Source organism: Pteropus medius, unplaced genomic scaffold (assembly GCF_902729225.1).
Source record: "Pteropus medius unplaced genomic scaffold, Ma_sr-lr_union100, whole genome shotgun sequence".
In the NCBI taxonomy this organism is placed as follows: domain Eukaryota; kingdom Metazoa; phylum Chordata; class Mammalia; order Chiroptera; family Pteropodidae; genus Pteropus; species Pteropus medius.
The window spans coordinates 21,991,978-22,004,490 of NW_024351729.1; the positions used below are offsets into that span (position 1 = coordinate 21,991,978).

A 12,513-nucleotide genomic window follows, 5' to 3' on the forward strand; every position below is an offset into this window, starting at 1 on the left:
CATGGGATTCCATTCTGAAGCCCACCTGTAGCTTCTGGGGGCCCGCGCAAGCTCCCCACCCCCACGCCTCCATACCCCTATCACCAGCCTCGTCGTGTCTGGCTTCCCCTCTCTGTCTGAGGTGGGCAACACTCATATTTCATTCTGATAACCTTTCGCTCCAGTGGGGTGAAGTTGGGACTGGAGGAGCAGAGGGATAAATACCACTGGGATATTTTAAAGTGATGGGGCAGCACTGGGGAGGACAGCCCAGGACACCAAGAAGTAGGGCAGCATCCACAGCTCCACCAGGGCTAACTCTGAGCCCAACGGTGTAGATGGGGTTTGGAGCGGGGGAGCCAGGGGTGACGTGAGGCTTCTCCATGTTGGCAAGGCAATGACAAGACCAAGTGGTAGAAGGGCCTGTAGGCTGTAGTAAGGAGCACAGTGTGAATTTGACCTCTGAGCCCAGGCTATTCCTCATCCCTAAGATAAGCTTCTCACTGCAACCTTTGGAGGTGTGACTCCTACCTCAGGCCCCAGCCTACTGGCCATAGAACAGCACCACCACCTGCACAGCCTCAGCGCTGCACTCTGCACCCACCCACCCAAAGGTGGTTCTCAGCTGTGGGGGGATTAGGGGATGTCCTAAAGGGCCACTCCGTCTGTGGGAAGCTGGCAGCTGGGCCACAATCTTCCAGGGGCTTCAGCCACACACCAGGCCTTCTCTGGCTGGGGCCCCATCTTCCTGGGGCCAGATTCTCACTCATCTTGGGAGCCTAAGAGGTAAAGATGAGGCAGGGAGGGAAGAGCCCGAGACAGAGAACCAGAGAGCCTGGACACAGAGAAAAGAGGCTCTGTGTCAGTGAGACCCCAAGTCGCCTGCGCGTGACCTTTAACAAGTCACCTCGTCTCTCTGAGACTCAGTTTCTTCATCTGCCCAATGAAAATAAGATACTTACCTTGCAGGGTTGTTGCAAGGAGTAGATAAGATTATGCAGGAAAATAAAGAATCCAGCTCAAGGCTGGCTTCAAGCTAAAACTCAAAACATGACCCTTTGCACGTACTATCTTCCTGCGTGCTCCCACTGTGGCCTCACGTCTGCCCATGCTCCCTGCCATTGGCTTTATGACTTCGGTCTCAGAGGCCCAAGGGCATGACTTGCCGGGAACACCCACAGTGACCTCACTGCCAGCACCCCCACCCTCTGCCCGCTATAGGCCAGGCATACCTGATAGGCTGGGGATGGGGCTGGACACTCGGGGTGACTCTGGTGGAGCCCTGGGAAAGAGAAGAGAAGCGGCGTTACAGAGGAGGCAGACCGAAAGCCGTCCACGGCGCAGTCAGTGCCGTGGGCAAACACAGATCCTCTCCTTTCTCCGCCAGCTTTCCAGCCCAGGCACCCTAACACCACAACCACAAAGCAACCCCTAACCTAAGCCGTCAATACCAAGTCCACGAGAGTATGCCTGACTGCGTGCAAGACCCCAAAGCAACAGGCTTTCCTTCCCCGGGCAAGGAAAAAAATCCCAAATGCTGAGAATGGCACCACGCCTGGGCCGGTGCCATCTGCACGGAGTACGCACTCAATAAGAGAGTCACTAAATGGATGGAAACCCATTTCGTCTGGATTCACCGGCCATCGTCATAGTAGCCCTGAGTAGGGAACGTAGGTTGCAAGCATGAAAGACAGAAAGGGGAGTGATCACACCGCTCGGTCCGACTCTAAACCTTTCTCCTCCTCTCCCTTAAAGCAGTGACGCCGAGTCCTTCGATCAAGAGTTTAGAGATGAGAGTAGCCGGGGTGACGTACACCAACCTAGAGCAGCACTAACAGCGAACCGTGCTCCCAAGGCCCATTGTCTGTTACCCCCTCACCCACTCCCATTTCCAGGGTCGTCAACTTGCACAAAACTAGACCAATGGACCCACTTTGGCGTCCAAAACATCCCGGGGCACCCCGATGACACGGCGATGAAAGCGCGGGGTCAGAGCCCCACAAACCCCTGATAGGCAGCCTGGCATCACTTAGCGCTGAGCCTGTGTAAAGTCATGTGTCAAACGAGGTTGTTTGAAGATGAAAAGGAATTATGCAGACGCGGCACTTATATGTTGTTACCGTTATTACAGCAAGTACATTTAAAAGGGCAGTGAGAGATACAACCCAACCTTCGCCTATATGGGGTCACACCCTGCATCATCACTTCCGCCACCAACCTCCACAGGGTTGATCCCTTCAGCCACCTCATATGGTGCAGAATCGGACACCCAACTGCTAGAATCCCAGACCCAGCCGGAGCCCTCCGAGCCCACTGGCACTTTCCGAACAGCCCTGGGCCTCCCCAGAACCAGAACCAGCCTTTCCCAACCACAGAGTTGCAGCCACCTCTTGGAGGATGCAGGACCTCAATCTGCCAAGGAGAAGAGAAACTGAGGCGACAGTGACTCACCCCCAAGTCCTGACAACCAAGAAGATTCACCCTCAGACTTCAGGCGTGGCCACTGGGGCCTCAAGAAGAGGAACCCCCTTCAGCCCTTCCCGGGCCCTGCAGCACCAACAAGATAGGAGTGGGTGGGCTGGGAGGCCCAGCTCCCAGCTGAGCCCAAAGTCTGGGCAGCCCCGCTAAGAGGAGGACTCCCCATCCAGCTGCCTGTGAGCAGGCTGTGCCCAGTCCCCTCTGCTTGGGCTGCTGCCCAGTTCTGAACAGCTCAGCCTCAGCGGGCAGCAGGAGGAGGAAACAGCCAAGTAGGACTGTCGGGGCAGAAAGTTTCTCTGTCTCCACAGCTCTCCTGGCCCTGAGGACCTGGGTTTGCATGAGTCAGGCATGCGCTGGCAGTGGAGGGGTAAGGAGGGGTTGTGTTTGGTTTTCAAGTCCCAAACCAGGCTGTTCCAAAACTCCCCACCCAGAGGAACGCAGAAACCCAACACTTCATCCATCTCCATTCCTCTGGTCCCTGACGAGGAGTCGCTGAGCCTCCCCAGGCTGTAGGCCCTGCTCCAGGCCCCAGGGCCACCCTGCTATAAATAGCCCCTTGGGTATCATCTGTTGCTGATCCACAGCCACTTTTGGAGGAGGCCACAACAGCTGCTTCAAACAACTGGAAGCCACAACTGTAGCCAAGGCTTGAGGTACGGCCAGGCCACCGGGTCCAGGACCAGTAAGCCGCAGGGAGACAATGGGATATTGAGACCGGCTTGGCAAGGGGACTGGGGAGCAGAGGGGAGCTCGGAGCCTCCACGGTACAGAGGTGAGAAGGACGAGCAGGGCAGGAGAGCTGGCTCCCGTTTCTCCACCCCCCTTCCTAACATTACAACACTCCACATTCCTCAGCCTCCCCACCCCAAAAAAAGCCAGAGAAGATAAATAAAAACTTGGCCCCAACCAAGTCTGGCCATGCCACCTCCAGAGGTGATAAGACAAAGTCCAAGCCTGTTCTGCTCCACCAGGCATGCTAGAGAAGGGGAGGCAGGGGAGGAAGCTGCCCTGGACAGTGACCCACTGCAGAGGATGGGGACGAACAGCTGGACAGTCATCCCCTGATGAATCACTGGGTTGCCCTCTAATTGACGGGCTTCCTGTTTTCCGCAAAGTTTGCGGGACATGTGACACTCACCGGCAGAAAGCAGACATGCACGGGTGACATGTACGCGTGTCGGTGGACACAGAGCCACGGGGAGAACTGGAGAACCAAAAATGGGCTGGGGGGCGAGGAGGCCTGTGAGCAAACACAACCTAATGCTCCAAAACACACAGGTGACCTCACACACAAGGCCAGGCTAGAGACGGGCGCCTTCCGGCGTGCCTGGTCATGCAGGCCTTTTTCAAGAGGGCTGGGAGTCAGTCGAGAGACATGTGCCTGGCAATGTTCTAGGCACTGGAGACCAGAGGAGGAGAAGCCTCTGACCTCAGAGCTTCTATTCTATAAAGAAAAGTACTCGTCAACGGAGCCCTGTAAGTAGCAGCCCCTTGACCTCACTGAAGAATCTGTAAAATGGGTCCAGCACTGTCCCACATGATGTCACATGATTTACCTGTTCCATTTAGAGCCCTTAGGGAAGGCTACCAAGAGAGCTTTACAAAGAGTACTACGAAGATTTTATTTTAAAAAGAAAAATACGCTCTCTGCCTGTGATCCTACTTTCTTCCTCTCAAAGCTCTTTTACCCACATGGCTTTGAATGTCCTCCCAGCCCCTCCCAAGACGTAGATCAATAATAGAACTTTTGATCTCACTCCCTGGGTCTGGGGAAGAACCCTCTCCTATCGTCGTCACCAAAATGATCTCTCCTTTGCTGAAAGGACACCACGAAAGGAAATTCCACAGCCTCCCCAGAACAGGCTCTTGCTTCTCTTACTACCCGGAAGTTCCTCCTGGTTTCTCACCCTCACCCTTCCTGCTGCAGATCCAGCCAATTCTTTTTGCCTTGGTCCTCCCTGCTGATCACCACTCAGACATTCCTGAGCGCTCGAGGGCCATGACCCTAGGCTCTGTGACCCGCCTTCTTCCCCGCCATATAGCAGAAAACGGGAACGCCAGGACTTGGGTGGGGTTGGTCTGTGTGGGAAGAGTCCTGCCTCCCTTGGAGGCCCACAGACCAAACACAACAGCTCTAGAGCAAAAGAAAATCTGTTTCCTGAGCCCCAGTCCCCAGGGGGTCCAGGTGGGAGCAGTCAGCAACGCCAGGGGGTCCATGTCGGACGGCCAGAGATTGGTGATCAACCTGCATCAGGGGCCCATCCCCATTCCTACATCTCCTCTGGGGGCTGTAGCCACCCCTCCCCCTGACACCAGCCCCTCCGGCCACACCCCTTCCTCTCTCCTTCCTGCCCGCAAGCCTGGATTTTTCCAAAACAAAGTGCGACATAGCACACCATACATAAACTCCACTACACACCAACGCGTCAGAGGAAAACAGCCATTCCTGTCCTGTGAGTCCTGGGCCGCAGGCCAGAGCCAGGAAAACAGCTCAGAAAACAGGCACATTATCACAGCAGTAGGCCCAGGACTTCAACCATGCCACCTCGAAAACAGGTCCCCTCACCTGGAGCAGACTGCCAGATCTCTCACTGGATGGGGAGGGGACTGATTCAGTGGCTCCAGAGTCATCCAACCTGGGATAGGTATCTGGGAACCTTAAAAAATTAGGTTTCCTCTCCTTCTTTGCAGTACATGGGCCATCTGGGATCTGCTTAGCCCTTACCCATCCCTTACATGCACGTCATCTCAGATCAACAAAACTTCCTCCTAAAAAAAGACCCCTCCAGTCCCAACTAAATGGCCACCTCTTCCTTCCCCAGGACCAAGGTCATATACACCCTCATGTCAAAAAGTTCTTCATAACGTCTAACTTCGCCCTCTCTCACTGCAGCTGTATCTTACAGGATCCATTTGGCCTGGGCTGGGGTTGTGGGAGCAGCAGCTCTAGGACTTAACTTATAAGAGTTTCCAGGCCATTGGCTAAAAAGGTTTGGTTCACACACCATCTTCCTGTCCCCCTGGCCAAGGGTTGGGAGTCCTGGATAACGCCAGATCCAAGCAGTGGTCCCAGGAAGAGATGGAAAAGGTGTTCATCGAGGCATCGAGCCCCGCCAAGCCTCTGTTTGCTCATCTACAAAATGGGGCCATAGTATCTGCCGTAGGGGATGTCATGGGGATCCAAAAATACCCAGCCCAGCTCCTGGCTCTCAGTCAAAATAGCAGTAATAATAATAGCTAACATTTATTGAGCACATATCACATGCATTAAGCTTATGAACCCTCACTAGTAGATACATGAAAATTAATTTCTCCCCTGCATCCCAGAAACATCACAAACTCAGAACAGGGCCCCTCCCCAACATGTGTACTCCGTGCCCACAGGACCTACTCATACCCTGAACTGAGCCCCCCCACTAACCTGAGGGGCATGCTCCTGCTCCTCCCGGACTCCCCCGCCGTGCAGGGCTGCCCCAGGCAATGTGGCAGTGGGCTCGCCACAGAAGTGCTGCAGCCTGCGGGAGCTGCCTCCTGCTGCCCCAGCACCTCCCTCCGGGGCCCTCCCCACTGTGGGTCAGGCAGCTGTCAGATGATAGGGCCTCATGCCATCAACAGCTCCCCCTGTGCCAACCGCCAAAACCACTCCCTGTTCCTCTGCAGATCAGGGCGAATGAGGATGGAGAGGCCAGCAGAAGGGTGAATTGTCAAAGAAGGGTGGGGAGGAAAGAGAAAGGCCCAACTCTGTGGGGTGTCTGCCCCTAGGTTCAGATGGAACCTGGCTGTCCCCAAGCTTGGGGACAAGCCCCGACACAAGCATTGCTCAAAGCAGGGTCCCAGGAAAGCCCCCCTCTCTTCCTCTGGGGTCCTTCCGTTTGAGGAATTTGCTCACTGACTTCCACCAAAAATGCACGGCAGGAGGAGCATGGTGGGACCAGCCGGCCCACCGTCCAGCTTCCTTCTGAATCGACGGCACTTAAGCCACACAGAGGATTCTGACATTTTCAAAGACCTCTCTCCAAAGAAACAGAGCCTGAATTCCCCAAGGTCTGATGACCCTCTAAAGGCTCAGGAGTCCCTCTTTGTCTCTGTCCTTATTCTTTCTTGCTACAGTGTTGCTCGTTCCCCTTGCCCTTACCTTGGTGCTGCTCGCCACCTGGCCAGGCCTCACGGAGCATGCCTCCCTCCCGCTTCCCGCCCTGGCAAAGTGATGGGCAAATGAGCTCCGGATCCAGCGGAGCTGGAGGCTAAGACTCAGACTGAGACTCAGAGTGTAAATAGATGGGTCCTGCTCACCATCCCGTCCCCTTCTCCCCTGCTCAGCATTGGAGCTGGGCAACCCCTGCCTGCCCTTCTGGAAGGGACACCCACCAAACGAGACAGGTACAGACAGCACCCGCACACCACCATTCCCTCTGGGCACCAGGGGCCCAGCCACATCCTTCTCCGCCGCCTCCCCACACTTACGTCTTCCTCGAGGCCTTTCCGTGTATTTCCACCCCGGAAGGCTCCTTCTCCCTGGACGTGGAGAAAAGGCAAGCAGAGAGTAGAGTTAAGGAAAGTAAGCAAAAAGCACCAGTCTTTCGCCTGCTGGGTTTGTCTGGGGCGGGGGGTGAGGAGGTTGGCAGAAGGGCCTCGTGGGAACTGGGTTGTTTATTTCACATTTCTTTTTCCACTAAAGTCACCTCAAAGCTAACCAAATCCACCTCTCTACATCTCACAACCACTCCTGTAGGAGATATTATCATCCCCATTTTGCGGATAAGAAAACTAAGGCACAGACAGGCTCTAGACTTGCCTATAGTCACCCAATTAGAAGCAATTAAAAGCATGGAGGAGTTAGGATTTGCACCCAAGTCCTCCGTCTCCGAGCCCATTATTCCATGCTGGCCATTGCCAGAGACACCTCTCGGTTGCTAGCCTTGGCTTCCCCCTGCAGGGCCCACCCACTTTCTTCCCTTCCTGTCCTACGCAGCCCCGGGGAGATTGTCCGTCTCTCTGCTAAGTCAGAAAGATGTTTGGAAAGATCTCCTGGCTTTTTCACTTTCTACATATTTAATAGAGAAGCCCACATTTCACCACTGGCCTCGCCCTCTCCGCCCGCCTCGTTCCCCAGCAATCCATTTCCAAACACACAAAGGATGGTCAGTCACCCGGCTCCCAACGTCACCCATGTCACCACCATTTCCCCCAAGTTCCCCAAATCTACTCCAGAAGAATGTCCCCAGACACATCTGTTCACTTTCCCCAAATCCATCTTCCGCTTTCGAGGCTACCCAGGCTGTTTCCCGCCACCCCACCCTGCCTGCTGTCACTCACCGCATCCACTACATTCTTTGGTGCACTCTCGGTGTTGATGGGCTGTGGACGAAGGGAGAAAACAGTGTGAGGCTTCAGGACAAACATCCCTAGATTGTTCTCTCTCCAGGGCTAGTGGCCATGAGAATAGAGTGCCTCCTGAGGCAGGATATAAGGCCAACTCAAGACTCAGACATAAGCTGGCTGTCCCCAAGCTTGGGAAGCACAGTTTGGAACATGAAAAACATCCTATTGTACTAGAAGCATCCAGTTTGACAAACCTCACTCACTCAGGCCTCAGACTCAGTCACTGATCCTTCGAAAGGAACGAGGAGCAAGTAACAGTCACTCCTTCCTACGGGACAGGCATTTTCACCAACTCTGTCGCAAGAACCCAGTAGCATTGTTTCCTTAGAGTTCCACGTTACAGATAGCAGAAGTTAAATGAGTGGCCCACAGTCATCAACTCCTAATGGGGATAACAAGATCTGCACCCCACCTTGGGTTCTGCGCTTCTTGTTCGTTGTGTGAAGTCGCAGCAGCCCAGGACGAGAGGCAGACCAGAGCCCTAAATCTCCAGTGGTCTTTCAAGGCCCCCCACCATTGGCCCTATCCCTTAGCAGACCTTGATTTTTTCATGCCCCAAAGCTCTGCTCCATCCACACCTGCTCCCTAGACCCCCTTGCTTAGTCCCACATCCAAGCTTTCGTTTGTAAAACAGCTTCTTCTCTTTTCCTACAAGCTCTCCTCCTCCATGAAGCCCTCCCTGACTACCACAGCAAGGAGGACTCTCTCCCACCTCTGAACTCCAACAAGCCTCTCTGCCTATGCTATTTATCTGGTCGTTAGCATATAAATAATCTCATCCTGGGAATATGTTTTAATCCCCAATCAACGTTTTATTTGTGGTTCTTATCCCATTTGCCTCCAAAACAGATTCAAAGGAGCGTTTTTCTAACTTAGTTGCCATATTCCTAAGGCCAAGAACTGTGATTTACGGATAGTGGGCCATCAACAATCACCGGTGGACTGATCCTGCCCCTCACCCCCGTGCCATCATCCCCCTGCCCAGACCAACAGAAGCACTTCCTCCTAAAGGCATCCTGAAAAGTGGGCTTCTAGGACTACCTCAAAACAGGAGAGAAACTTCCCATTCCAGGGTCACCTCTTGACCAGTCTCTAGGGTTCTGTTTCCAACTCGGCAAAGTGGTTAGAAGGGCCCTTGAGCCACACGGAAGGGCATGAGCACAACTGTCAAGGTCATGATAAAGGGCCTTTGCCGAGATGAGCATAGACCAGGTTAAGAGAGTGTGTGTCTCAGACTAGGAAATGCCCAACCCCATCTCAGACTAGGAAACACCCCAACCCCATCCCCAGGATCTGAGGAGTGAGCTGTTCACGTCTGAAGACAGAGGAATGGACAGAATGACCTCTAAAAGGTCTGGCAGCAGGAAGGAGAACTGGGCCAAGACAAGCATGGAGGAAGAAAGCCGGCTAAGCTAGAGGCAGTAGTGCTCTTTTTGGAAATGGCCCAGATTTTACCCCTACTGCCTAGAAGATGGAAGACCAAGGCCAAAACTTCCTTCCAGGAGATGAAACCTCCTGAGTAGTTCAGGGCCAAGGCAGTTTGGAATGGATGAGGGAGGACAGGATCCAGGGATGGGGTGGGAGGAGGGGAGGCATATCAGCCAGCCCCTCTGGCCCCCAGGTCAACTCACCTAGAGTCTAAAGATGGCTCTGGAGGAGTAAAGAAGCCACATTCTGCCCTCTCCAAGCCCCAATCTTCATGCAGCCACCTTCCAGAGCCCCCACTGCTGAGCCAGATACTATCAGGCAGGGGGCAAATAATCCCACTGGCTAATCCTGGTCCTCTGACCGCTGCCCGTCTCTTCTGGTCCAGGGCTCCGTAACACTCCCGTGGAGACTGTGGGCTGGGCGGGACAGCCTGGCTGCCTCCTCTCCAGCCCCCTGCGGGGAGGGGGACCACTCCCGGAGGGCAGATCACAGGGACCTTCCATGTGCAGAGACTATACAGCAGAACCGAGATCTGAGCTCAGCAAATCCCAACTCCAAAGCCTCACCCTTCACAGTCTGCTGAACCAGCCTCCCTAGACAGGGTGGCTCGGAAAGAACAGAAATGGACAAGATGGAGAAGCAGGAGGTGCAGTGCCTGCCCCAGGCCATTACCGGCCCTCAGGAGCCCTCGTCCTGCTCTGGGTGAAGCCTCCTGGAAGGCCCCGAGTTTCTGACTCCCCACAGAGCAGCGTGTGCACCACGGGGCCTTGAACTTGAATGTACTGAGAATCGCCTGTCTTGACACACAGGTGCTGGGCCCTTCCCATAAGGTTGATCCAGTAAACCTCTGATGGGACCTAAGACTGTGCATTTCTAACAAGTGTCCAGGTCCAGGAGCAACACTTTGAGCAGCACGGGTCCATGCTGACGGCATTGGCAGCAGACCACCTGACTCTCCCTACTAACTGTGTGACCTCAAGCAGGTCGCTTCGTCCTTGCTGCTCCTCGATAGGACAGCATGGTGCTATGCTGTGAGAATCAAATGAGAGGAAGCACATAAAGCACTTAGAACAGGGCCTGGCACTTAGGAAGCTCTCAGTGAACGCCAGCAGTAATCTGTCCTCTCTACCCCATACACTCTGCAGGCCCGGGCCCTTTCCTGGCCCACCCTGCCCCACCTTGACCCTCCTGCCCCAGCCCTCCCTGGTCTGACACAAAGCAGACCAGAGAGTCAGAGTCAATATTAGAAACCACAAGCCTCAGCAGCGCAAGAGAAACTTCTCTCCCTGCCAGCAATCATCTGAGCACTGTCCCCTTGGCCCCTACCCCTTCCCCGGTGCCAGCTGGAGGCCGGCCACAGGAAAACGCTTGCCAGCCGTCAGATGCCTTCAACTTACTGGTCGAAATGCTTTCTGAGGAGTTAAAATTTTCCAAAAACCCTTCCTGACCTAAACACCCAGCGTTTTCCTGCAATGTTTGCAGACATAACCCAGCATGCATGCTATGCTCCCCACCCACCCCCTCCACCCTAGTCCTCCAGGGATTGAAGTTCTGCTTCTCTGTTTCCCAGGCGCTGCCAGCTCTGGGGCAAATGAGAATGAAAAGGCTAGGGACTGGTCACATGAGGGTGGATATCTCTTGAGGCCACCCTGCTCCAGACCCTACAGGGAGGCTTCGGTATGTTATAGGGAAGCTCCCAGGCCCCCTTAGCTTTGGCCTCCTGAGGTGGCACCCCCAGAGCTCCAATAGCTGGCAGAGCCTCACTATGCCTCAGCTGTCACCATACCTTCATCATGCACACACGCATACAGACACACACACACACACACACACACACACACACACACACACACACTTGTCCTTGCACACCACTCCTCAGAACATCAGCTCTGAGAAGGACTTCAGACACCAAACCCTCCCTCCTCATTTCACAGATGGGGAAGGTGAGGTGCAGAGCGATATGACTCGCCCAGCTTCTCAGGATGAGGTTCATGGCAGGACTGGGGTTGGCACCAGGTCTTGCAAATCCCACCACTGAGCTTACCTCGCTGCCCCTCAGCCCAGTCCCCAGCCAGCCTGAGGTAGGGTCAGCTGGGTGCCTCTCTGTGGGCTCTTCTCTTCCTTCCCTCTGAGGCTCAGCTGCAGAAGGACAGAGCAACTAGAGTCCAGACTGGAGCAGCAACCCCACATTCATCCCTACCCACTGCCCAGTCCCAGGACAAATCGTGACTCTTAAGAACCTGGCTTTCTAAAGCTGAGAGCAGCTGACCACAGCCTTACCAAGGGTCTTCCAGAATGCCCCTTGCCCCCAAGTAGGACAATTTGAATCAAGCTCAAGAGCAGGTTGGCAGGATTTGGACCTGGTGCCACTGGACAGCCCAACCTTGCTCTTTATGGATCCTTCTGCTCTAGGGTCGCAAACCCAGGAGTCTGGAGCAAGGCACAGTACAAAGCATTAAGGGCAGAAAACATAAGGAAGTATTCATTCTCGGGGTGCTGAAATGTACCCGCACAGTCCTGAGAGCAACGCCTCCTCAAATTTTACACCCTGGGTGCCTCATTAGCCTGCCTCTTCCTGGTCTTGGTCCGGAGATGCCTTTTCATAATGTTAATGCAATAACAACAATTATTCATTAGTGCCAATGCAACCCTGGGTATAGTATTGGGCTTTTGCTTCCACGATCATCAGTCGTCACAACCATCCTCATAACCAATGCGCACAAGGTTTACAGTTGAGGATGCTGAGGGTCCGCGAGATTAAATGACTTGCCCAGGGTCATACAGCTAGTAGGTAGGAGAGACGGTATTTGAACCCTGCCCTTTACATCCTCTCATGCTCCGTCTCCTCTCCCTGGTGATGATCTTCATTCGGTTCCTCTTACCCTTAAATCAACTGCCCTCCTGTTGGGAACAAGATGTCTGCAACTTAAAAACTAATTGTCTCAGGTCCTCAGGAGGAAGAGACATCTCCTATCCGCTTCCACAGGAAGAGGAGCAATGGGCTGCAGGAGGAAAAACTTGAGATCGGACCTCAGAGCGAACCTCCTGAACATGAGGGGTTGTAAACCACAAGGCAGATAAGGGAAGCTGCACATCCCTCCCTCCATTTATTTTTCCAAAAAAAGACACGTGTGCCCTCTCCATGCCTGCATTTACCCACCGCCAACTGTGTGCGCCCCAGGAGGGGCCATTCTGCAGAGGCTGGGGGTGGCTGGGATGATTGCCTGGAGGCTCACGAAGAGGACA

General features: G+C 54.3%; 1 protein-coding gene across 1 annotated transcript in view; it reads right to left on the minus strand.

Moving 5' to 3' along the window:
- The window catches only part of TNS1 (tensin 1), a 206,022-nt gene that overhangs the window by 95,347 nt on the left and 98,162 nt on the right, over nucleotides 1-12,513 (minus strand). The window contains 3 exon segments of the mRNA XM_039844732.1: nucleotides 1,212-1,261; nucleotides 6,922-6,972; nucleotides 7,774-7,815. Coding sequence (XP_039700666.1) covers nucleotides 1,212-1,261; nucleotides 6,922-6,972; nucleotides 7,774-7,815 — 143 coding nt within the window.